This window comes from Hemiscyllium ocellatum, chromosome 7 (assembly GCF_020745735.1).
Source record: "Hemiscyllium ocellatum isolate sHemOce1 chromosome 7, sHemOce1.pat.X.cur, whole genome shotgun sequence".
Lineage (NCBI taxonomy): Eukaryota > Metazoa > Chordata > Chondrichthyes > Orectolobiformes > Hemiscylliidae > Hemiscyllium > Hemiscyllium ocellatum.
The window spans coordinates 52,101,837-52,129,511 of record NC_083407.1 but is presented as its reverse complement, the minus strand read 5'-3'; the positions used below and the strand labels follow the sequence as shown (position 1 = coordinate 52,129,511).

At 37.8% G+C, this 27,675-nt stretch overlaps 1 protein-coding gene across 2 annotated transcripts in view; it reads right to left on the bottom strand.

Moving 5' to 3' along the window:
- Positions 1 to 27,675, bottom strand: part of ifih1 (interferon induced with helicase C domain 1) — a 123,627-nt gene that overhangs the window by 6,773 nt on the left and 89,179 nt on the right. For both annotated transcript variants that reach the window (XM_060827189.1, XM_060827190.1), the window contains exons 6-13: positions 27,377 to 27,587; positions 21,998 to 22,203; positions 20,094 to 20,210; positions 19,242 to 19,365; positions 16,462 to 16,683; positions 8,973 to 9,229; positions 3,901 to 4,050; positions 1,549 to 1,710 (exon numbers count right to left, since the gene is read on the bottom strand). In XM_060827189.1, coding sequence (XP_060683172.1) covers positions 1,549 to 1,710; positions 3,901 to 4,050; positions 8,973 to 9,229; positions 16,462 to 16,683; positions 19,242 to 19,365; positions 20,094 to 20,210; positions 21,998 to 22,203; positions 27,377 to 27,587 — 1,449 coding nt within the window. The remainder of the gene's footprint in view (positions 1 to 1,548; positions 1,711 to 3,900; positions 4,051 to 8,972; positions 9,230 to 16,461; positions 16,684 to 19,241; positions 19,366 to 20,093; positions 20,211 to 21,997; positions 22,204 to 27,376; positions 27,588 to 27,675) is intronic.

The window sequence follows — 27,675 nt, the reverse complement described above, 5'->3', positions numbered from 1 at the left end:
AATCACTTTCAGATCCACTTTTTGGAAAGAATGCATCCCACAAAAAAGCATCACCAACTCAGTATGTGCTAAATTCTTAAAATGTTATTCTGTTTTCAAACTCAATACCTTCAATGTGGAAACAATCAGCTTTTGAAACAAAAAATACCCAAGCAGAATGCCAACAATTTCCACCAAAAAGCACTGGGGAGAAAAGCTAAGCAACAAATCACTATTATGCTTTGTGCAGGCAGACTGGGAAAGAAATAAAGTTATTAGTATTTGAAATTCTCTGACAGTTTTGTTTTTGTTGCTTTACTGCCTGTAAACTGAAGAAACTATGAAGATAACTGGCATTATTTTTGATTATCAACTATTAGTTTGACCGAAACATGCCACTGTAAAATGTGAAAGCTGCCTTGATAGTTTACAATTGTGCAATTCATGTGAAGTGCCGGGCCTAAAGGCACAATTCATTTGTGTCAATTGCATTTGCAGTGTACACCAGATAAAACAACTGCATCAGATACAGTGGAGAAGTCTACACAACTGACTTTATTCAATAAATGTTTTTCATCACAGGTATTCCCTCTTGTAAAAGCCAGAACAAATGAAAGGATAAAAATAACTTACATTTTTTGGTAAATTTCAAAATCTTAGTATGTTTAAATCTCGAGAGATTATGACAATCTTAGATCCATAAGCATTTTTGTCACATGGTAAATTTAGCAGACAATTTGCAGGCAGTAAGATCCTCTAACAATAAAATAACCAGCAAAAAATCAATTTTAGTGATATTGGTTGATGAATTATTATTGGCCAAGGTCCCTGCTCTTCTTTGTGTTGTGCTTTATGCAGAATTTTATATTCATCTGAGATTGCAGATAGAGCCTTTATACCATTTCTGACAGTGTAGCTCTCTTTCAGTACTGTATCAAAATCTTAGGTTGATGATGTGAAGATCTTTGCACTGGGATGTGAACTACAACCTTCTGAATCAGAAATGATGGTGCTAACCACTGAAATTTGCATTTATTCTAGATTGTGATTGCTGACTGCAATAGTCGTTGAGCACACTAACATCAATGAGAATTAATGTGTGCAAAAAGCCCATGGCAACATATATAGGGGAGGAGACGGATTTTACAATGGCCATAGTATGTACATGATGTGGAGGTGCCAGTGTTAGACTGAGGTGCACAGAGTTAAAAATCACACAACACCAGGTTATAATTGAACAGGTGTATTTGGAAGTACAAGGTTTTGGAGCGCTGCTCTTTCATCAGGTAGCTAGTGGGGCATGATCATAGGACACAGATATAAATTCCACAGGACTTCTACAGTTACAGTGTCTCATCAGGTGAAAGTTCAACCCATTGCTCACTCTGAAATGTAACTTACCATATATACTTGAGTAAAAGTCAATCACACGCAAAAATCTAAACAAATTTAACTGATCAAAGTTCATTTTGGAGTGGAAATTCAAATTCAAATCACTAAAAATGTCATCAGTATTCAGGAAAAAAAAAGGCACAAAGAATTCATCTGTGAAATACTTCTTCTATGTACCTGTTTTTTGTATTCCTCTTCTGGCATTTCCTGCACTTTTTGAATTGCTGCATACATCATTGACTCACGATAAACATTCACACTCTCGCGTTCAAGAACTCCTGACCCCTCGTTTGCTACCAAGGCATAAGTGCTATCATCAGACCGTGCCCTTCCGCGAGCCTGCAAATCAGCAATATTAACGGTAGAATAAATGTATGTTTAGAAAACTCTCAGTGAGATGAGACATCCTAAAACTATGTATTTCAATGATTTGGAGATGCCGGTGTTGGACTGGGGTGCACAAAGTTAATAATCACACAACAGCAGGTTGTAGTCCAACAAGTCTAATTGGAAGCATTAGCTTCCGGAGTCCTGCTCCTTCATCTACCTGATGAAGGAGCAGCACTCCGAAAGCTGGTGCTTCCAATTTAACCTGTTGGACTATAACCTGGTGTTGTGTGATTCTTAACTATGTATTTCAATGAAGAGAAAGGTCACAATGACAATTGCTCTGTCATAAGCCTTGATTTTTTTTTATCTTGTAATGATTTCTTATGAATAACAAGAATAACTATATAATATCAAAATAACATGCAAGAGAGTAACAAAGTGGACTGAGTTTGATTTCAAATATCCTTGCCTGAAATCAATGAGGTTATAATCCCTCATTATGGGGTTGATAACCGTACTGTCCATCTTAAAAGTTATGTCCAAAGCATTTGCATGCTTCAGGTAACAGATACCTTTTAATAAGGAAATCAGATTCCCTAGCTAATCATACTTTGATAAATATTTTAGGTAGAAATTGATCGAATCTTCAAACATAATCTGGACCAACTCCCCCACAACAGACCTTGCTCCAAAATGTAACTTGCTCTTGTTAGCTCTGGCCATGTTTACAGTCTTCAAACTGATGAGCAACAATGGGATGCCTTTTTGGTGTATTGCATTTCATCTACCAAATTCAGTCAGAAGATTGACTTGGACTCTGGAATGGGCAACTAACCAGCATGCTCTGCTTCTCTTGTGAATTGGTTAAATATATATGGCTGAATGAGACTGTCCAACTAGGGTGGAAAGCATTGAGGATTGAACAGACCAAAACAAAGCTCTAATCATTTGTGGATTATGGTATGATTTTAGGTGAATCAGGGCAGCGATGTTGCAATTTATGTGTTGAGTTGCGCCACAGTCTTTATGGAGGATAAGAGAGGGTGTGTGTGGCAATAGTAGGGTTTGATACTATGGATGGATGAGGAAAAAGTATGAGAATTTTAAAATCCACGCATTTCCAATTAGGAGTAATGAGGGTCAATGATTACAGGTATCATGGTTGGACAGGATTTGCTGCAAGTTAGGATGTGGGGAGCAAAGTTATTGGCACCACAAACTTATGGAGGATAGATATTGTCAGGCTGGTTAGGGAAATGTTTGAATAGTCAATCTAGAGGTAACAAAGGCATAAGAATTTCAACAGCTAGCAGGATGAAGTAGGACCGAATTGGGTGATGATACATTTGGAAATTGGTGGAGTCACTGGCTAGGGAGTACAATTTGCGTAGGACTGAAACAATTTCCTTTGGTCTTCTCAATAATTTGCTGGAGGAAATTTTTATTCATTCAGTGCTAGATATTGACAAGCAGGTAATAAGAGTTAAAACGAGACTGTGGAGAGGTCAAGCAAGATGGTGTTGAGGTAGGGCTGGGTGTTGTCATGCTGTACAAGTGAAACTGACAATGAGATTTTGGATTGTGTTGTCAAGGGGCAGAGTGGAGATAAGAAATAGGAGTGGAGCAAGGATAGGTCCTTAAGGGGGCACTGGAGATAAGATTACAAGAGTGGGAGTTGAAGCCATTGCAGGTGATTCTTTATTTCAACCAGATAAACAAAATGGAACCAAGGTTGGCAGAGTCCCTAGATAATGTTGGAGAGGGTACTGTCAGGATGGAATGATCAAGCATGTAAAAGACTGTACGCATATTGAGAAAACAAAGAGGCATAAGTTTATCTTTGTCTCAGTCACATCAGATATAATTTAGAACTTTGGTAATATGTTTTAGAATTGCAGCAACTGTGTAAACTTGGTTAAAAATATTCAAACATGGGATTTCCAAGAAAGATGGATAAAAGTTTGAGAGTGGACACATGTTCAAGAACCACATAGAAGGACAGCACATTGTAAAAGCAGTGGTTCAGCCGTTTCAGTTCTATACCCTCTTCCTACATAACTGTAACAATTTTTCAATGCTGAATTAAAGACATATACTCCCAAAGGTGCATGTCGTAAGGATTATATCTCATGTCAAAAATTCAATATGGTGCAAAACTACAATGTTTAATCTAATGCATTCTATTTCAAATAAACTTACCTGAACCATAGCAATCTCATTGGTGACTAGACCATAACGGATTACAAAATTACATTCTTTAATGTCGAGACCTTCTTCAGCTACAGTAGTTGCAATCAGCAGGTTGATGTCTCCATCACGGAATTTATTCAGCACCTCCTTTTGTTCGTTCTATTTAAAGAATAAAGATATTGGAAGCTCAGAGGTAAACAGTTCATGAATATAGATTATAGCTAATAAACCTGAAATTTAGTTATGTACTCCTATATATCTACACTCACAATTATCTTTAAGAAGATGTCAAGCTAGAGACAAATTCATCACCTCATAGACCCACTATTGATTTTAGCAGCTGAGGAGGACATTAAAGCAGAATAATAATATGCTGACTAATTCTGACATTGAAGTAGAAAAGAGTTTTTTTTTGGTTAATACTCAACAAATCATTGTGTAATAGTTTATACATGATGTAATTAGATTATGGCCTAGCTTATTTCTAGGCTATTCTATTACGAGTAAAATCTAATGTTGTGCAAATTCTGAGAGTCTTAATTTCCCCCTTAATTAATATGGAATTCTGTTTTTCAACAAATAGAAGAATTTTTAATAAATTTAATATATGCACGAAAACATTTACAGTAGAAAAATAATGTTTAGCCATATACTACTCATTTTTATGAGCTTTAAGCCACAGTTAAATTAGGCCAAATTTGAATGAACAGCATTAAATTAGTCTCCAAGGCCAAACCTTTAATGTTTACATGTAAAACTATAGCCATGCTTATAAAAGCTATAATAATATGCTAATTTTTACACCCTGATAACGTAAATTATTGAAAAAAAGATACCATGCTGTGCATTTTTAATTCACCTCCACATAAGAATATTTAAACAAATCTACAATAAAAAATACAAAGAGAGGAAGTTTAACTGAAACTACCCATATAATAGATGTTTTTCAGAAATTACAATTTGTACTTTTCCATCCTATCTCCATTTGATATAATGCAATTCCATAAAAAAGAATGTACAGTAAGGAAATGGAGCAGAGGGTGGATCTGTACTTTATTGAGATTCCATTTAATGTTTCACAATCCTTGGTTTTTTTTCACAGCATATGGGCTTCATTGGGAAGACCAACATTTATTGCCCAGCCCTAATAAGTGGTGATAGTGAGCTACCTCCTCGATCCACTGCAGTCTATCGGGTGTAAGTACATGCAAATTGCTGTCAGAAAGGCAGCTCTACAATTTTGATCCCGAGGAGAGTAAAGAAAGAGTGATGAAATTCCAAAGCAGGTGTGGTTTGGAGGGAAATTTGTAGGTACGTTCCCATGTATCTGTTACCTTTGTCCTACTAACTAGCAGTGTTCATGTGTTTGGAAGATGTTGTTGAGGAAACTTTGGTGACCTGTTGATGTGCATCTTGTAGATGGTATACATTGTTGCCACTGTGCATCTGCATTGGAGGGAGTGAATATTTATGTTTGTGGATTGGTTGCTGCTCAAGTGGGCTGCTTTGTCTTGGAAGGTGTTAAACTATTTGAGACTTGGTGGATTTGCACGCCACAGGAGTATTCCACCTGACTTGTACCTTCTAGATGTTGGACAGATGTTTGGAGGATTAGGGAGTGGTTTACTTGCTGCAAAAGTCCCTGCTCTTGAATTCCACAACTACTCCCGTACAGTTTTTGACCGATGGTAACACCCAGCATGTTGACAGTTGGAGATTCATTGATGGTAATGCTTTTGAAAATCGAGGGGTGATGGTCAGATTCTCTTGTGTTGGAGATGATAACTGCCTGGCATTTAGGTGGCAAATGATGCCCATGCCACACATCAACTCAAGCCTGAATGTTGTTCAGATCTTGCTGTACACTGGTACAGATGCCCTACATATCAAATAAGTAGGGTATAGTGCTGAACATTATGCAATCATCAATTAGCACCCTCACTTCTAAAAGAAGGCTGTTGATGAAGAAAATGAAGATGGTTGAGCCTAGGACACTACCTTGAGGAACTGTTGCGGTAATGTCTTGCGATTGAGATAACATACCTCCAACAACTGTAACAATTTTCCTTTTTGTTAGGTATTACTCCTAACATTGGAGAATTTTACCCCTGATTTCCATTGGCTTCAATTTTGCCAGAGCACCTTGATGTTAAAGACAGTCACATTCATTTCCCCTTTTGAGTTTAGCTGTTTTGGCCATGTTTGAACCAGGGCTATACAGTGGTCAGGAGCTGAGTGTCACAGGTACAGTCCAAAATGAGCGTCAGTAACCAGATTATTGCTGTTTGATATTACTATCGACAACATCTTCCATCATTTTATTCATGATTAAAATGAGGCTGAGAGAGTGGTGATTGACTGGATTGAATTTGCCCTGCCTTTTTTTGGACAGGACATGCCTGGGAGGGATTCCAAATTGTCTAGTGGATGCCAGTGTTGCACCTGCACTGGTGCAGCATGGCTAGCGATACAGATAGTTCCAGAATATAAGTCTTCACTGCCGTTGAAGATTTTTGTCAGGGCCCAGACCTTTGTAGTACCAATGCCTTCAGGCATTTTTTGATATCACAGTGAGTTGTATTAAATAGCTTTCATGATGCTGTAAACCTAAGGAAGAGTTTGAGATGGATCGTCCACTTGGAAGTACCGCTTGAAAATAATTGCTGATGTTCACCCTTGTCTTTTGTGTTTCATTTTTGAGGGTTGGTTATTTGTTGAGTTTTTAGTAGTTTGATTGTTTCCCACCATCCAAGATTGGACATTGCAGGAGTGCAAAGCTTTCATCTGATCCATTGTTTGTGAGATCACTTAATTTTGTCTATTGCATGCTGCTTCAACTGCTTGGCAAATAGGTTTAGCTGTCTTGTAGTTTCATGAAGTTGACATCTCATTTTGAGGTATATTATACTGCTCTTGGCATGTCCGCTTGCACTCTCCATTGAACCAGACTTGATCCCCTGGCTTGACGATGATGATAGAATGGGGGAGATAATTCAGTCTATAAGTTTACAGATTGCAGTTGAGTACAAAGTTATTGTTACTGAAAGTTGCCAAGTTTTAAGCTGCAAGATCTGTTCTGAATTCTGTTAAGCACAGTGGTGGAGCCAGTGAACATGATTAAAAATATGTCAAGTGTGAAAGCAGGACTTCATCTTTTCAAGTACAGTGCAGTGCTAAAATCCATGGTGGAATTGGATATCTGTCCTCAGGATATTAGCCTAGAGTTCTAAGTTACTTGTTCAGTGATCTTACCACTACACCATTATTCCCTATAATGCATAACTAAGTAGTTTGTGTGAAGTCAAAATAGCGAGGAATTTTCCCCTCCCTGGTGTGGCTAGAGTAATAATGAAAAGTATGAGAAAATATTAAGAAAATTTTTGCGGTTTGCCTCTTAAGCCTTAAAGGGGAACTTAAGAATCTTGCCATTGAGCAAAAACTTCCTTACTTTCATGCATTAATAACCCAATTTGTCTTATTCAATGTCACTTTTAATTGTCCTCTTCTTCCCAAAATGTAAATCAAAGTGTGTGCCCAGGCAACTGCAGCTTACCGATTGCTTATCAAGACAACGATCCAATTGTTTCTTCACCATAATGCTGCTGCATACCTTATGGCCACAATGTTCTTTGGCTCTTTATCCATGCAAGTCAGCACAGCGAGGACACCAGCCTCACCACATCATTATGCCTGCTCCAGGTGCACTTCACGTACCACTTCAGCCCTTCAACACTTTATTTCAGGGACACTTAGAACTTAGATTCTGTCAGGCCACTTTGTACAGGGACACAGATGCATCTCGTGTATCTGCACACGATGCATCTTCTAGCCTTTAGCTTTCTTTCTTAGTGCTCACTCACTTTATGCTTAATTGGAGGCTACCAGCTTCTGACTACTTCATACTGTTTTCTTAGCACACCTTCATTAACTTCAGAATTACCAAATCTGTGCAACATAAGTTATTTTTCAGCATACAAGATTTTTAGTGCTCATGTTCACATTTCCAGCCTCCATGGCTTCAACTGATTTTTAGTGGATTGGGAGAGGCAGGTAGTTCATTACGTTGGGGAGCACTGAACCATTAAAGGGGTGAATGAGGTGCTTTTCCTGCGAACCTTAAGCCCCAAATACCTCTACTCTTATAAATCATCTCTTCAAAAACTTAATTATTACCAAAACGTACTACACATTTAGTGACAGTAAATTCCATCAGCTGCTTTCTCCTGATGTCCCTGCAAGGTTCACATTGAACATGTACAAAGTTCTGCACATGGACACATTGTAAAATACCCTGCCAGTGAAAATATGGTGGCATCCAAATAAGCACAGTAAACATGGGTGAACAGAATGGAATGCCATCATTGGCAAGGGGTACTGCTCATGTACACCTCCCACATACACACTGTGAGTATTCTGGGGTGTCGGCAGATCTCTTATCAACATTCTTTTGATCCACAGAAATATTTACTGTGTCTCCTGTTCTAATATTGTTTTCGGATTTGCTTTCTATTCCCTCCAGTCCAAATACAAATCAGAAATGCATGTGATAAATAAAAATAATTCTAAAATAGAGCACCTGCTGAACATTGTTATCCATTGAGAAAGTACTTTTAACTATTACTGTTTCTATCTTTCTAATTCTTATTTACTTCAATCTGCTCACCTCAAATGCAGTAATCTTAATCTTCTCCAAAAGTTCCAGTGTGAAAGTTTGTCAAAAGTTCTCTGATACTCTACATAAATAACTTCCACTGCCATCTCTCCATCCATCATACTTATCCCTGCCTCACGACTCTTAATCTGTGATATGCTCATAAAACATGCCACACATTACCTGATCTTATACAATACATCTTACTTATGTTACTAATGTATTTTAAGTCCTGATGTTTCCTTCATTGATTCAGCATTAATTTTTAGTCTGATTATAGTTCTGGTAAGTATCTCCGGATGTTTACTAAGTTAAAGACACTATTTAAATGTAAATTTCTGAAATGAAGAATGAACCCAATATGTAATTTGTAAGAGTTCTGAGATCACTGCAAACAAAGTTGACTTCATTTTTGAAGAAAGCATTTTACCTGCGTCATGTGTTTGAACTGACTGTTATTGCCAGCTCCAGTTAAGTAATGAGCCTTAATTCCAAATTCCTTAAATTTCTCATTCTCTTCTATCCACTCATGCAGAGCATGTGCATTTTGGCGTGTCTTGGTGAAGATAATGCCTCTTGAATTTCGTTTTCTGGAGAATTCTTGAAGAATAGTTGTTCGCAATTTTGTCAATTTTCCATTTTCATTCTCAATCTTTCCAGCAAGAATCTGAAGCTTTTCTTGTCGTTCTGAAAAACAGGATATTGTTTTAAAAATGTTAAATCCCTTCCAATTCTGTGAGACCTATTATTACTCCTGAATTTCCAATATATATTTAAAGTAATTGAATTTCATCATCAGTTAGCATCATTTCCTAAAATTTACCTTCGAAATGTTGATGTCAAGCATTATTAAGCAGAATATGCTTGAGTTTGACCACTAAACAAAACATCTTCATTGAAACCAAATAATTTACTTATATCATATTCATAGATTAGCTACTGCATTGACATGACAGTTTTATTTCCTACATCAACAATCCTTAGGTCCAGGAGCAGGAGTAGATCATATGGCCCCACAAGCCTGCTCAGACATTCAATGCAATCATGACAGATCTTCTGCCTTCAACCTACTTCCCTAGCCTTTCCCCATAATAACTCCCTTACAGGCCAAAACAAAAAAAATCTATCTCCGCTTTTAATATACCCGACGATGGAACATTCATGACTGTCTGGTTTAGCTAATTGAAACCATCTGTGTGAAGAAATTTCTTCTCATTAGTCTTAAATGAATTGCACTTACCCTGAGATTGACCCTCACAGTATTTGATTATCCAGCCAACATAAAGAACTTTTCAGTGCCAACCCTGTCAAACCTCTCCAGAACTTTTCAATTAGGTTGGTTCAAAACACGATGAAGTATTAAGTAGCAGGGAGTTTTACAGATTTAAAGCATGGAGTAAAAAAAATCAATTGCTTTCAGGAACCTTAGAGAGAGTTTAACTCAGCAAACATTTGGCAAAGGAAGAGTTATAGAGGCATAGAGTTATACAGCACGGAAACAGATCCTTTGGTCCAACTTAAATGTGCCAACCATTTGCCAACATTTGGCCCATATCCCTCTAAACCCTTCCTATTCATATACCTTTTAAATGTTGTAATTGTACCCACCTTCACCATCTCCTTCGGTATGCTTTCCTTTATTGGTCAGAGTCTTGACTATAGGAGTTGAGAGGTCATGTTGCAGCTGTATAGGACGTTGGTTAGGCCATTTTTGGAATATTGCGTGCAATTCTGGTCTCCTTCCTATTGGAAGGATGTTGTGAAACTTGAAAGGGTTCAGAAAAGATTTACAAGGATGTTGCCAGGGTTGAGTATTTGAGCTACAGGGAGAGACTGAAGAGACTGGGGCTGTTTTCCTTGGAGCATCGGCAGCTGAGGGGTGACCTTTTAGAGGTTTATAAAATCATGAGTGACGTGGATATGGTAATAGATAAAGTCTTTTCCCTGGAGTGGGGCTTTCCAGAGCTAGAGAGCATAAGTTTGTGGTGAGTAGGGAAAAATTAAAAGAGAATAAGGGGCAACTTTTTCATGCAGAGGGTGGTGCATGTATGGAATGAGCTGCCAGAGGAAATGGTGGAGGCTGGTACAATTTCAACATTTAAAAGTCATCTGGATGAGTATATGAATAGGAAGGGTTTAGAGGGATATGGACCAAGTGCTGGCAAATGGGACTAGATTAGGTTAGGGTATCTGGGTGGCATGGGCAAATTAGATTGAAGGGTCTGTTTCTGTGCTGTAAATCTCTATGACTCAATGGCCTCCTCTGGCTGCTCATTCCTTACAGCACCACCCTCTGCGTGAAAAAGTTGCCCATTAGATCCCTTTTAAATATTGCCCCCTCACCTTAAACCTTTGCCTCCAGTTTGGAACTCCTCTAGTCTGTGAAAAAGATCTTGGCTATGTATCTATCTGTGCCCCTCATGATGTTATAAACCTCTATAAGGTAACCCCTCAGCCTCCGATGCTCCAGTCAAGACAGCCTCTCGTTATAGGTCAAGTCCTCCAATCCTGGTAACTGCTGTAAATCTTTTCTGAACCCTTTTAATTTCACAACATCTTTTAAAATGGAATGGGCAATTTCCTATTGTTTTCATAAGTACGCAGTACATTTGTCAGGTGCCACGTAGGCACAGAGGACGCTCATCCCCATAAGTGAGTTCTCTCATTCAATATGATTATTTGAAGTCAAAATCATAATTAGCAGAGATTTAAAATGGGATATTAAGCCATAATCCCCTGTTTTAACCTATGCTGTTTGATTCACAGAAATAATTTTCTCTTCAGGTAATTATCCAATTCTCTTTTGAAGTCATAACTGAATCTGCCTCCACTGCACTCTCAGGCAGGGCATTCCAGTTCCTAATCATTTGTTATGTAAAAATTAATTTCTTCATGTTACCTTTAACTCTTTTGCCATTCACATTAAATCTCTATCCTCTAGTTCCTGATCCTTCAGCCAACAGGAACAGTTTCTCTCTATATACTCTCACTAATTATCCTTCATGGTTTTGAATGCCTTTTATCAAATCTCCTCGCAATATGTCCTTCTCTAAGAAGAAAAGCTCCAGCTTCCAACTTAGTAGACTCATTTCAGTTCAAGGGTACTTGAATTATGTGGTTTTCACTCCAGGGAGGTGGATAGAGACTGGAGCTGAGTGGGTCAAAACTAAAAGTAGATCCTAGGTTGCCATGAGGAAGGCCAAATGCTGAGAACAGCTGGCAAGACTGCCTGCCTCAATTTTCTATGATTTGATCCCAGTTGTAATAAAAGCAGTTAGGTCCTCTATGATCTCATCACCCCATTCCTTCCCCATTGGCTCATCGTCTTCATCATGACAACCCATGGCTAACTCATCACTCTTCAGTGCCCATTCACCCAGTACACATGATGGCATCCAGTACACATAATGGACATAACCAATAATCCTCATTAACAATGGCAGAATTGGAACATACCACCCACCATCATTTAGCATGCTTGGCTGAGAACCTTGGCCTATAAAAGCATTCTCTCAGCATGAAATCTGCTTTAACACTGAAATAGATTATTGACTTTACTTGATTGCCATTTTTAAATGGAAACACTAAGTTGTTCTTTCCTTGACCTCCTGACAATGTTTCAATATTTATTTGCACAAGATTAAGAGACATAAACTGTTTCATTGACACTTGTGCAGGGTTATAGAAGCAGCTGTATTTTTCAAAGAAGACTTTAAATGGGTTCTTTTATTCTCTCAGTAGTTTCCATACTTACCATTGTTGTCATGTGTCTCACTGATTAAGTCCACAGTGCATACTAGATGTGTGGGTATAGAAAGAGCATGAGATGGCATTGAGCAGGCACAGGGAATATGAAGGGCCTATGGCAAGTGGCTGGGTGGCACAGGGAAGACCTTTGAACTTATACAAAAGATTTGCAAATGAAGACAATAGTTTATGGCTTGTTGTGAAGAGCCATAAAGTGTGAATGCTGGGGAAGCTGGCCTGACTGCTTGAAAATTGCAATGGGCTAGGAGATGCCACCCCACATTCAAGTTGACTAGGTCGCGAGTGTAGGTTGTGAACTTGTTGATATCCCACATCAGCAAGAATAGGGCTGGGAATCCTGGAATTGGTCCCGCTCATGTTTTTAAATGGCTCCAGAGTCATCCTGATTCAATGAAATCCAATGCCGTGTCTTTATTTATAAATCCCACTATGCCGTATTGACTACTTTTCCCAATGTGTCCTGTCACTCTCAATAATCTGTCTGCACATATCCCAAGTCTCTTTGCTTCTGTAACACCTTTAGAATTATATTCTTTATTTTATATTACTTCTTCTCACCTTCCCAGCAAACAATACCATCTCACACTTCTCTGCATTAAAATGCATCTGCCACCTATCTGCCCTTTCCATAAAACTGTCAATGTGTCCCTGAATCTCTGTCGTCCACTTCACAACCATTCCAAATGCTGTATCGTTTACAATTTTTGAAATTATGCCCTGTATTTCCAAGTCAGGATGATTGATGTCAATAAAGAGAACCAATGTGTACCCTGGTGTACCTATATGTCTGCAGCCAGTCTGAAAAACAACTGTTTATCACTGTGCTGTCCTCATAATATTTTGTTTTTGCTGCATGCATCTTTGCCCTTTGCATTTATATGTCCCCAACCATATCACCATAATCAGCGGCTCTGCAGACAATTCTTAACTGATTCTTCCATCGTTTCACGTGTTCAACTTAGACACATTACAGCCTTCTGGATTCAAGAGGAGTTAACAATTTCAGACCACAATTTCTTCAGTAATCTTGTTCCCCTTTCTTTTCATATTTTGAACTTGTTCTTCACTAACATTTGATTTTGGATCCAAACCATTTATTATTGTTATCATTCTTGTTCTCCTTCTCAGACAGGTCCTTGAGTCCAACGCTGACCTTCTTCCACTCCAGAATTGTGGGGCTTGATGCAACTGAATAGTCCAATGTTGGATCTGCAATGCTGTGCCGCAGGTTGGACATGTGGTGTTTAAGGAGACAAGAGGGTGTGATGCTCAGAGATGCATGAGATGGTTAGAACCTTCATGGATGCTTCTCATGCAGTTGGATGTTTTTGGACAAGACATCCCCCACAGTTACGGTAGATAGTGCAAATTTTCAGAGGTTTCGAGGGTTTGTTCAAAACCTTTTCTCTGCCCTGTGAAACTGCTTGAATAAAAAATGAGGTCTGCAGATGCTGGAGATCACAGCTGCAAATGTGTTGCTGGTCAAAGCACAGCAGGTTAGGCAGCATCTCAGGAATAGAGAATTCGACGTTTCGAGCATAAGCCCTTCATCAGGAAATGACAAAGCTCAGAGTAAAGAGCTTGTTTTGGGAAATATATGTCAGGCATTTGGTCAAGGTGGCTTGCTCAACTCAGTTGTTTGACAGGAAGCTGTGCCATGGATATTGGAGATGGTGGCTTGATAAAGGACACTGATATTGGAGCATCTAATCTGCACAGGGATTGGTTGGATTTTAGAGAGGTATTACTGGTGATATTTCTTTAGGGATTTAAGATAGTTACTATATATTGTCCACATCCCAAGTGCAAAGAGAAGGTATCCTTACTGCCTTGAACTTTATGTTGGGCTTGAGGTCTTTCTCATCAAACGCTCTGTTTTTCACATGGACAAAGGTTGTGTCAGCAACATAAGGCAATGTTGAATTTCATTGTTGACTTCTGAGAGGAGGTTCCCAAGGTATGAGGATCGATCCATGTTGTCCAGTCACCCGCCACAGATCTTAATAGTCAGGGGAACAGTGTTGCAAGGCAGGAGCAGCTGATGGGGGAGCTTTGCTTTCCAATGGGCCTTAGGCCCATTCTCCCATATGCATGCCTGAATGTGTCCATGATAGTTTGAAGCTTATCCTCTGATTGTGCACACATGCAAGCACCATCTGTATAGTGTAGCTGAATGATTTTGGATGGTTTTCATTCCAAACTGGAGGCAAAGCAGTTGAATAATTTCTGGCTTATCCTACAGGCAAGTTCAACTCCACTTGGAAGTTTCGTGAAGTTGGGGTGGAGTGTTGCAGCAAAGAAGGTGCAGAAGAACATTGGTGTGATGACACAGCCTTGCTTTCCTCCAGTTTGTAAACATAACATCTCTTTGTTGGATTCATTGGTGAGGATCACCGATTGCAATTGTGGTGTATCAAGTGGGGAGTGATAATGAATTTCTGGTGTGATCAAATTTGAGTTTTATGTTCCATAAGCCCTCAATCTTTGCAGAGTTACAGTCCTGTGTGAGATCAAAAAAAGGCCCTTGTACAGAAGTTACTGCTGCTCTATGTACTTTTCTTGAATTTGTCTTGATGTTAATTATATCCACTTTGCCTCTTGATGGATAGAAGCCATACTGTGACTCTAGTGGAGCAACAGGAAGGAAGCATTGAGGAGAATTATTGAAACAAATTTCCCTATGGTTGACAGCAGGTAAACCCCTCAGTAGTTACTTTTTTGGTTTTTTTCCATTTTCCATTTTCATGAAGGTAGTCACTATTAGTATCCCGGAGATCAACCAGCATGCCCTCCTCCTTCCAAATAAAAGAGATGAGGATATATGTCCAAGAGTGGTTCTCAACCATATTTCTGCAGGGATTTAATCTGCACTGGTAGTCTTGTTTGTTCTCAGTTGTCAATTGGGCTTTTTGTCCTCATGTTGGAATGGAGTTGTGCTGAAGTGATGGGAGTGGTAAGCAGTGGAATGGTTGAGGAGATCCTCAAAGTACTCTCTCCAATGAATGGCAGCTGGCTGCATCTCTGTCCTTTACTCTTAGCTTGTTATGAATACCTCCTCTAACACACTGTCTGTCTCTGTGCCATTGCTACTTTTTTTTTTACATTGCCTCATCAACTCTTCTTTCACGAAATTAAAGTTGTGTGTCTTCACAAAGCTTCTCATTAGTTATTTTTCGAAGCTTCCCAACTGATCTACTTAAATCTATTACATTTCTATCTTTCCCCTGTTCTGACAAAAGTTCATCAACCTGAAACGTTAAACAAAAACAGCAGTTGTACGAAAAGTTAAGCAGGTCTGCCAGTATCTGTGAAGGGAAATCAGAGTTAACATTTTAATTCTGGTGACTCTTCCTCAGAACTCCTGGAATCAAAATGTTAATTCTGATTTCTCTTCTCAGATGTTGCCAGACCTGCTGAGCTTTTCCAGCAACTTCTGTTTTTATATCTGATTTATAGCATCTGTAGTTTTTTTTTATTTTTAACCTGAAATGTTAGATCTGTTTCTCCCCTCCAAACCTGCTAAATAATTTTTAACCTACTCTGTTCTTTTCATTTTTTCCTTTGCTGGTAATTAACTTAACCCAATTTATTTCCACGACACAGTCACTCTTACTGAATGTATTATTTTTTGAAAAAAAATACAAAAGAGTATTAAAATCTCAAATTCAGAGAGACAAGGTGAATTCATTTCCATGGTTCCACATGATGGCCACTTGGCAAACACAACTATATCACATCACTGGCATGAGGTACATCAAAACTAGGCGCTTTTTCACATGAAACTAAGAGGAAAAGAGTTCGACTGAAAGTCTTTGCAGGAAAATCTTATACACACTTTAGTGTGTACATCAACTTGATTTGAGTTTTTTTTAAACAATGTAACAGAGAGGATTAATGACGGTAATTTGACTTGATGTGTATACGGACTTCCAAAGGTTTTATTGAATGACCACATTATTGACCAAGGTATTATCAGGACAGGTATTATCATACCTTAAAACTAACTAAGGGACTGCAGTTAAAAAACTAAAGAAAGTCTGTACAAAAAAAAATGTTAATTTGGGAAGAGTGAACATGACTGGGTAATTAGCTTATACATGAATATTTACTAAGCTTTTCAAGAGTATGCTACATATTAAAGGGAATATTACCATTAAAAAGACCGATAAGATATCTATCAGTATCATCCAGCTTTGACTTTGGTACATCGTCATCATCATCCATGACCTTCTTCCTTTTCTCATCTTTATAGAAGTCTGTGAGATAATTGTATGCATCGATCATCCTTATGGTATCATTAATCATCAGGGCATCATTGTATTTTCTTAAATGCTCTGCACAGACACGTAGTTTCCGATTATTCTCTTTGGCTCCTGTGGAAGATGAAGTGACATAATTCACAATACGTGCGTATGAGTAAGCTGAAGTCCAGTATAGTCACTCATAGTTTTCTAAACTGTAACTACCCAATGAGGTTAAGATTAGCCTCATTCTATACTGCTCAAAACATGAGATGACAAAGGCCCAAAGTTGGTTTGTGACTGTACAAAGATATTGTGGTTACTGCCCCTAATGTTTAAGAATACTTGTGTGTAACCCTAGCACACCTACTGTACGTAAGAGGGTTTGGGGTTAGCCCAGTTGACTGGATGGCAGTCTAGTGATGCAGTTAATGCCAAGGCATGGGCTTAATTCCCATACCAAGGTTACCATAAAACCATAACTGAGGTTACCATAAAAGTCCCACCTTCTCAACCTTTCCCCTCTCTGAGTGTGGTGACCCTCAGGTTAAACTATCACCAGTTGTTTTCCTCTTTCTGTATGACCCTTTGGGACAATGGCAAATGATCTAGGCTAGAATTAGAATTACAGAATTGTTCTGGCACAGAGGGACATCATGCTACCTATCATGGCTGTTCTCAGACCTAGAGCTAATCTCCTGCTTTACCCCATTTTCTCGAACAGTGCCCTCTTGAATACCTTAATAGAATCTGCCTCTACCACACTCCCAGGCAGTGCATTCTATATCCTAACTACAGGGCAACCTCAATTATCCAAACAACATGGGTGGGGAGTATTTTGTTTGGATATTCGAATGCTCAGATAACTCAGTTAAATGATATTCAGATAATCAAGGTTGTTCTGTACTCACTAGTGAGGAAAAACATTTTTACACATCACACTTGGTTCATTTTCATATCATTTAAACACATATCTTCTTGTTCTTCTATTCTTTTATGAGTGGGATCAGCGTCTCCCTATTAACTCTATCCAGCCTATCCAGGTTTACACGTTTGTTAAGAAGCATACGATTGAATTTCAGAACCATGAGGTCATGCTGCAGCTGTACAAAACTCTGGTGTGGTTTGGAGTATTGTGTACAGTTCTGGTCCCCGCATTACAGGATGTGGAAGCTTTGGAAAGGGTTCAGAGATGATTTACTAGAATGTTGCCTGGTATGGAGGGAAGGTCTTATGAGGGAAAGACTGAGGGACTTGAGGCTGTTTTCATTAGAGAGAAGAAGGTTGAGAGCTAACTTAATTGAGGCATATAAGATAATCAGAGGGTTAGATAGGGTGGACAATGAGAGCCTTTTTCCTCAGATGGTGATGGCTGGTGCGAGGGGATATAGCTTTAGATTGAGGGGTGATAGATATAGGACAGATATCAGAGGTCTTTCTTTACTCAGAGTAGTAGGGGTGTGGAATGCCCTGCCTGTAACAGTAGTAGAGCTGCCAACTTAAGAGCATTTAAATGGTCATTGGATAAACATATGGATGAAAATGGAGTAGTGTAGGATAGAGAGGATTCAAATTGGCTCCACAGGTCAGTGCAACATTGAGAACCAAAGAGCCTATACTTCATTATAATGTTCTATGTTCTATGTTTTGAAAACCTCTTCTTCTATCCAAGAACAATTGCAACTTGTTCATTCTTGGAACCATTCATGTAAATTGTTTCTGCACTCACTGCAATGCATTCCCATCTTTCCTATAATGTGGCACCAAAACTCTATGCAAATCTCCAGCTGAGGTCTAAAAGTGTTGTCTGAGATGTTCGAAAATAGCAATGGATTCAACATTCAGCCTCATTAGATAATATTCCAGTTGCTGCCAACATGGGTTTCGTTTTGAGGTGCTTAATGGTATCGTCTACCTGTTTCACTGGACAAGACAAGTAATATAGAAATTGGGGTGCTGTAATAGTACACTGCCTGAATTTTGAGGTAAATTGAGAAGATTGTGTATCAAGGACATCCATTCCACCGAATGGTCTCAACACTTCTCAGCCAAATGTCAAGGATTTTGCTTTAACTATTATTTTTGTGAGACTAGGAGGATCAGGAACGTTAATTCTGAGCCAGAAAGTGGGAACAGGCATTTAGTTCTTGATTTGCAGATGCAAATATACAAATGCCTATTTCAGTATTGGTTCCTAGGTGCTTATGCTTGCTTAAAATTCAGTCTTTAGTACATTTTTAATGTATATTTTGTGTGTGAATGCCATGTTCCCACATAATGATTAAATGTCTGTATTAGAATAAAAAATCTCTAACCAAGACGTCCACTATGTAATATTGATATTTTCTCATGCTTTCTAATTTTGGATACATTTCTCCATTGCTTGAGTACAATTATAAACATAATCTTCAAATTATAACATGTACAGTGAATAGCTTATCTAGCAAAACTACTTCATACAAAACCTTGTGACATTTTGGCTGTGATGTCACAGAAGGGTATAAAACTTGGAAAATATCAACTATGATGGTTAAAAAGAGAATTTGATATTTATGCATGAGGCAAATGAACTCAAGGGGAACAAAAACAGCTAGGTAGGCAAGAGTCAAAAGACAGAAAGAGTGATATGCCTAATAAAATGGTCAAACAGTTTACTTAAGTTTCTACAAACACACAATGCTCTTTTTAACCTGATTTCTCTTTCTGCACAATCCATTGCTCATAAGACTGCGTGCCAAAATCTGACGTGGGTTCTCGTCCAAGGTATGTGTGAATTTTTGTCATCATTTCTTTGATTTGTCCTCCAAAAGGATCCTTAAAACCAAACAGAATGAGAAATCAGTAACTTAAATAAAGAGTCTTTAACATGTACTTTGTGATAGTTGAATGTCATTGTCTAAAATATGATCTACTATGTGTCTACATCTAACAACAGCATCTTCTGTCTCTATTGAATGGGAAAATAGTATCTATTAGGACAGCTGACATAATTTCTGGAGGTTTGAATGCTGTGTATATTTCATGTATTATTCTGGGAGAATGCTTTAAAACAACAAAATGTACAGATATTGTAATTTTAGAGTAATGGCAGAAAATATTGATAACACTCAGCAGGTCAGCTTGTATCTATGGAGAAACAAAAAATATTTCAGGTCAATGACCCATTTCGATGTTATTGTGCTAAATATTACAGTTGGAAAAGGCAACAGAATGCAAAAAAAACAATAAAACCCTAGTTGTTTCCCTTTTGGGATCAGACGGGAATTTTCCAGATTTCATTCTTTCTTGCTAATTGATTTGGGTTTTTAAGACTTGTTTCTTGCCTCTTCCAGGAAATCACTTGATTTTTCACAGAAGGTATTGTAATCTATCATTGTGAGGTTCAGACAGAAAGCAGAATTCCAAATGAACAGTAACAGAGATTTGTTGCGTACCTTTAATAATTTTGGACCAATTTTATACCAGACCAAGCTCTGTTACTGTTTTTATTTAAACAAAAATAAATGTTACTTATATTGACTTCCAGAAGTAAATATTTGTACTTTTATTCTTTCTTCTGCAATCTCCATCTTTTTGACAGGATCTTTCACTTGGTCTTTCAGTTGTGCATAATGCTCCTTAACAGTCATTATTTTGTAGGCATCTAGGTTTGCACAAATCTAAAAATCAAAAACAGAAAAAAAACTGTTAAACTCATTGAGGAGTTGAAAATGTGTTGCTGGAAAAGCGCAGCAGGTAAGGCAGCATCCAAGGAACAGGAGAATTGACGTTTCGGGCATGAGCCCTTCTTCAGGAAGGGCTTCTTCAGCCCTTCTTCCTGAAGAAGGGCTCATGCCTGAAACGTCAATTCTCCAGCTCCTTGGATTCTGCCTGACCTGCTGCGCTTTTCCAGCAACACATTTTCAGCTCTGATCTCCAGCATCTGCAGTCCTCACTTTCTCCTAAACTAATTGAGTTTACTTCATAACATTTTCTTGATTTGCCCTATTAAGCTTAGTGCACCTGCACTTAGTTTGTCTGAAACTAAATTGTACTCCTGTGCTGCATCAGTGTAGCACTTACATCTCTTTAATTATATTCATTTATTTATTCATTGCTTAATCCAATGGCCTTTGAGAAGGGATGGGCTGCCTTCTTCAACTGCTCTTGTCCCAATAATGGAGCTATACTCACAAAGCTGTTAGGGAGGGTGCTCCAGGATTTTGATCCAGTCAAAAACCCAATGAGTTCTGAAGCAAAGTCATACTGGACTCAATATTTTAACTCTATTTTCCCCTCCACAAATGCTGCCAGATTTGCTGAGTTTCTGCAGCACCTTTATCTCAGATAGGTGATTCGACGTTTCGGGCATAAGCCTTTCTTCAGGAATCTCCTGTTCCTTGGATGCTGCCTGACCTGCTGCGCTTTTCCAGCAACACATTTTCAGCTCTGATCTCCAGCATCTGCAGACCTCACTTTCTCCTCCTTTATCCCAGATATCCAGCATCATAGTATTTTGCTTTTATTATAGAGCAATCACAATCCAATTGAATGACTCAAGGGGCTCAATTGCCTACTGTTGCTCCAACATAACTGTTTTCAGGATAATTAATTAATAATTAACATTGTTCGATACTGCTTGCAAAATAAATATGCTTGATCACATCCTAAAGCAACTAATTCATAAGTAGGGTTTCGTTGAAACTGGCATTTTGGCCAGTGGCTTAAGGAAGTGAAACAGATAAGCCAGTCTAGTTACTTTATGGAGCTACTTAAACCAAAACGTTATCAAAAAAAAAATTGCAGCTCAATAGAAACAAGAGGCTGTCTAACAAGTTACAAATGAGTCGACCAGTCTATTAATAGAAACTTAGAGATTTTGTTTCAAAAGAAACAAAAGACCACAGCAATTTTCAAAGCAATAGAGGTAAAAGAAATATAATACAACTAATTGTGAAGTACATAATATCATCCTTCTACCTTTAACCACAGTCTTCACATATTTATTGATCATTGCGGCAATGCCAATTATTCTGACATTGGTTAACATTTAATTAAAAGCCCAGAAGGAGACAACTATTACTCCTATATTGCAAATATTAGTAAAATTATTAAAACAAATACCAAGTGCTGAGAGTAATGTACATACCAATGATGATTTAGGATTGTTAAAAGACTTAAGTCAGATTTTAGGATAACATTATTATTCCCTTTTCGATAATCATTTTCTATTTTTGTATTAAGCAACGTCTAATGTTAATATTTTCTTCTGTTTACCAACATATTTGATTAATTTCACAGATACCATGCTGTTATCTTCAGTAATGTGCATTCACATGCAGATCTGCTAAAGTAGGGGATATCTTTTAAGAGTTGTTCCTTATTGTTGAAGATGGACAAAGAATAGGTTTCAGATAATTCCCATTCACGAAGGAGAGAAGTAGGCAGAACAAATATAAACTCTTACTTGTATAATGTGCGATTCTGCATTTTTTCTATTCTTTGCGCCACCTACACCAGGCGATGCTGTCAGTCCTAGGATCTGTGGAAGTGAGACTTGTACAATTCCTTTTTTATTGTTCAGCTTTTGTTCAATGTATCTGGTCATTATGCTCTTATACACTCCTTCTTTCTGAGTGTGGTGGCATTCATCAATTATTATCAATGAAAAATCTGGTAAGAACAAAGTGTTTATATCATATTACAGAAACACACATTCTCAGAAAATAAAATCTTCAAAAGCATTAATTGATGTACAATGTGCAACTTCTTTTATAAATATGGGGGATTTTTTTCTCTTCAGTTCCCAGCAGGTAATCTGGAGATACAGATTTTCCTGTTTAGAGTATAAACAGTTTTCAGTCTATAGTCTAGTTTGCCAGGTTACTGCTTTGATGGCAAGTTGCAAATTTATATCAATGACTGATTGTTTTCTTGGACTAGTACAAACACAATAGCAGATAAATAAAGATGAGACAGTGGTAGTGTGTCTATGCCTGGATCAGGAGTCCTGGGTTCAAGTCCTCCTTAGTGTATACTAATATCTCTGAATAGTTTGATTGGAAAATAGGTTAAATGCTAATAAAGTTGAGGCATGCTCTGTGTTCTTGCTGAGATGTAAATATTTTTATTTGGAATTGTATCGTCTATTAAGAATTAGTGATCTTGTTGAGGAACTTTGCAGAGACCAACATGCTTTGCAAGCTTTTCCATTCATCAAGTTTAATAGGTAGTAAAATCCCATTTGTCCATTGACATCCTTGCCTAAAATTCAGGATGGAACACTGCAGCCAAGAAACACAAATTTGTGATATCTGCCATGATAGTCAAATATGGAGCACACACTGTCAATGCATGGAAATATGCGTGGCTGGGAATAAGTAATAAACTGACTTCTGATTGAGGGGATCAAAGTACATCACACATTGCATTATTTATTGTAATAAATCTTAACAGTCAATTTGTAAACAGCAAGATCTCATCGAGAAAGATTGGACAAGTGATCAGAAAACCCGAAAGAACTGTGGACACTGAAAATTATAAACAAAAACAGAAATTGCTGGAAAAGCTCAGCAGATCTGACAGCCTCTGAGTTCTGAAGAAGGGTCACTCGACCTGAAACGTTTACTCTGATTTCTCTGCACAGTCTTTCCAGCAAATTCTGTTTTTGTTTATGATCAGATAACCCGCTGTGGTTGAGAGGTAAATGTTGGCTAGCACACTGGGGGAAACAGCCTACTTTTCTTCAAATAGTACATTGTCTATGTCCACCTGTGGGAGTAGATGACCCTCTTATAGTGACTAGTATATTCAAGTGGTGGCTCAGATTATGAGTTTGCATCTCGAGGAGTGGGGGTCAAACTTTGCCCTTTTAGTAATAACACTGTTGTGTCTGAGCCAAGACGGGGCTAACAAGACATTCAAATGAATAATAAAGCTGCAATGTAGACGATACTCAGATTACATCCATAAACTAAATGCACATCTTTATATTACCTACATACCTTGATTACAATATGCTTTTATTATGTGCAATCAGCTAGAACACAGCTCAAACATTCTTTTGCAATTTTGAATTATTTGTAATCACTGTTAAGTAAGGTTAAGCAATTGAGACAACAGTATGCATTTTACTTATGATTAAAATAAAGCTAATGCTTGAATAGCAGTTTACATAGCAATTGGATTTTTATTTTTGCAGTTTACTAGCTAATTTATTGATGTCTACACAACTCAACGTAGTAATTTTCAAACCAATACAAAACCAAGGTCACGAAGACCTTTGTCTGCAATGTTATTTCTAAAAGGCAGATGGGAGCTGTTAAATCTTAGGTAGGTGGCCAGTTGTACTTTAGCAATTTTTATGGAATAATACATGTTACGTACACTAATCAAATATCCAAGAATGGAAGTATTTTATGTATATTTGCATGTATTAATTAATTTATTGCTGCCAGAATAACTTTCTTGCCCATTTTTGGAAGAAAACAAGATCTTTTCTCATATGACATACTCAAAGCTTTGAAACAGACCAGTAATCCCCATTAGTAGCCAGTATAGAAGTTTTCACAATTTAGAAATAAATATTTGTTTTGCCCACACTGTAATGTCTGATGGTGACTGGCCAGGGGCAATTTCCCACCTACATTTCAATCCCGGACCAATTTAACATTCCATCTTTAACCCTGTTATTGGAATGTCAGCTGTAAATTTTAAGTGATTGTTCCCTTCTGATTTATTATTTATTCTAGTTGAAAATCAGTTCTCCCCTCCATAGCAGCAAAACTACATGATCTATGACCTCTGAAAGTTACTACGCAATTAAAAGCATGCCATTTTAGTACAAAGTTCCATATTTGAGAGTGAAAGAACACGGATTCCACCACTTCTTGAACACTGAACTGGTACATAAAGATTTACAAGTTGAAAATAGTTTGTCTAAGTGCGGAAGGCGGAATGTCTTATAAAGTCAGTGAGTACACTGGAAAGGCAGTGAGAATGGAGTTCCTAAAATCTATCCATCAGTTGGATGATAATGGTGCTCTTACGCCTGTGGACATGGTTGGTGGTTGATGACATTCTTTAAAAAAATAATTTGTTCAAACAGTTTATTTATTATCTTTTAATCAACTTGATAAAAGAAAAATTAGAAGTCTGAAGCAGATTTGAGATCCTTCCTTTGCTAGCACAAGCTTCTAGAGTGATCTGGATTTGTTCCAAGATTTATTTGTTGCAAACTTCTGAATTTATTTTTTCCTTCATTATTTATTTTTGAATATAATTCCACTATATTCTTTTTCACCATTGTCTCCACATTTACTTTGTAACAGTTTTCTAATCTAACCAGGCAGGATGTCACTGACTGTAATATCACTTATCTCTGACTGCATCTGGATGTACAAGAGACATGTATTTCCTGTAATTTTAGGTTGTTGACAGATGGTAGGCTTTTAACTATCCCACTGCTTCGATATTGCTCCACACATTATGTTGCAGTTAAGTGGTTTACAAGACTGAGAATCTTTAACTTAGAATAAAGTGGAGTTGCTCTATGACCAGTTCTTACGTTTGCAGAGAAACGGGCCTTGGTGATATGTTTATTAAAGACAAAGGGGAGGTATGTTTTGTTTTTCTGCAAGAAGATGTAGAAACAGTGGCTGCAGCATCAGTCTTTACACTGCTGGTTGTCAAGTTCCCAGGAAGGTGTTAAAAGTATTGGGTTGTGAACAGTTATGCTTTAAAGTATCAATTTTTCTACAAAATAAAAGGAAGTTTGAGTCCCAGGGATAGTGTATCAGCATTTCTATCTGGATACAAGGACCATGTATTTCACATTGCCATAGAAAGACACTGGCAGTTTACCAGGATCTGGGAGAGACAGAATAACTTGAGGCTGAGGATTCATCATGCTGGAATGGAAGTGAAGCTCACACTCAGACTAAAAAAGATAAAGTTCATGAGGATTTGAAATAAGGCATATACCCAAGGGTAAATAACTAGAAAAGGCCTTACTAGGAGTGGCAATTATTAGGTTAAAATTTACCAGACTGAGAAAGAAAAGGAATGGAAATTATCTGTTGGGAGCTGAGAAACACTCTGGACTCGATCCAGAAGAATCAAATGAGTATTCAAGGGACTGTGTAAAAATATGTCTACATGGAGTGTGTTTTTTTGTTATGCTAACTATTAAAATAGATAGATAATACAATAATTTTATAATTGCAGTATTTATGGAAAAGAAAGTTACTACATCTAGCCTTAGTTAAAACACTGAATGTCGGCTGCAATCATCAACGCTTAGTGGTAGATAACATCCTGGAGCACAGAAAATTGCAAAGAAATAAAAAAAATTCTTAAAAATTTTGAAAAACAATTGCCACTGTCGTGACAAACTATGTTGGATTACAAGTTAAAATCAGATAATTGATTGCAGGCAAATTCTTACTGAACAACATCGCCTTAAAATTCCTGTGCTCAGAAAAGCATGTTTCAATTTCAATTTGGGGGGAATAGGAGTAGAATATGAGCTGAATTCCATCTTGGCTGGAGTTCTGCCTCACTTACTTTTAGTATTCCATTTGAGGGTGGGATACGGTAGTGGAATGTGTTTTTGGAATGAGAACCCTGGGCAGAACTTACACCATGCTCATATGGTATGGGGGAGGTGGTGCAGTGCATAAGGCACGGTGAGGTTATGAGGGATGTGGGACATGTTTCTCATCTTCACAAGGAAATTCCTTCCTTCCTATGGCTCAGCTAAGCATCTGGTAGTTGCAAACTGGCTTGAGTCTCCTTGACTCTGCAGACAGCCCAAACCTTCACAGATAAGCCAATCAATTCCTTTCAAAAGGGAATCAGTTATGCTCTTTGTTGTAGAGACACAAGCTTGCAGAAAGAAGTCTTCAATTCTGTATTACGTTAGGAAAATGTGAAGTAAGACGCAATGTGTAATTCTGCAATACACAAGTGGACTGAGGGAGGGAGGAGAATCAGGGCTAGGCAGGCACAGCTGTTGCAAGTGTCAGAGGCCTATTTTAGCTTTGAAAATGAATCTGTCCCCACCTTGTGGAATGGGGGTCAATTTGCAATTAGAGTAGACAGAAGTCCTATACAGTAACATTTATCCTAATACAATGAATTCTCAGAAATTTTGGGACACAGTACTTTGTGTTCACAACGTTACTACTTTTCAGACTAACACGCTTTTCCCAGCTGACACTGACAAAATACGATGTAATGTATTATTCTCAACCAGTAAGCTGAATAATATTCTTTCTTGGAAGATAGAATGTTGCTTTCTCCCCATGAAATGAGTTTTAACGTTTGATTTTGTTGGGCTGGTGGAAGGGATTTTTGAAATCAAGTGACTCAACCAGTGCAAAATCTGAAAAATAACCCTGCATCAACAATGAATTGCAAATCAAGACAGTAAACAGAAACAGAAACAGAATGGTAAGAAAATATTCTTGAAATGCAAAAGCAGCAGTATAACAAAACCCTGCAGAAGTGAGCAAAATTTTAAACATTGCAATCTTCAATTCAAAATGTTCCCAGATTTGTCTTAGAAACAATCCTATTTTTGGGAAAACATGCCTCATTTCAAATTTGTCTTAATTTCCACAGGAAATTGATATAAAACTGGCAAATGAGAGCAAAAATCTCCTTTTAATTAACATTTGCTCGTATGAATTACTATTTAATGAAACATTTTAAAAGATCTCCTTTATGTGTGGCCTGTTAAATGTCGAAGGTCTTATTGTTGCATCCTGATCTGTTACAAGTCAAAGTGATTGAAGTATTAAAATTATCAGTGCATATGAAAGCGTGTAGAAGAGTAAAACATTACCTGAAATTTCAAGATTGTCAGCATCATTTTTGTTTGATTCAGCCAGCTGATTCTCCAGGATCTGAGCTGTACAGATAATAATGTCATTCTCACGCACCACTTGAGGGAAGGAGATCTTCAGTTGTGTATCACCACTTATTTTGCTGACACTATATTTATGTTTCAGGTATGGGTTGAACTCTTTGCGGAAATGCTGATCAACTAAAGGCACCTGGGATACATATGAATGAAAGAGAAACAATATTGTGTAATTTTTGTCAACGCAATTGAATTTGAATAGGAATCTAATGTTGTTTGGT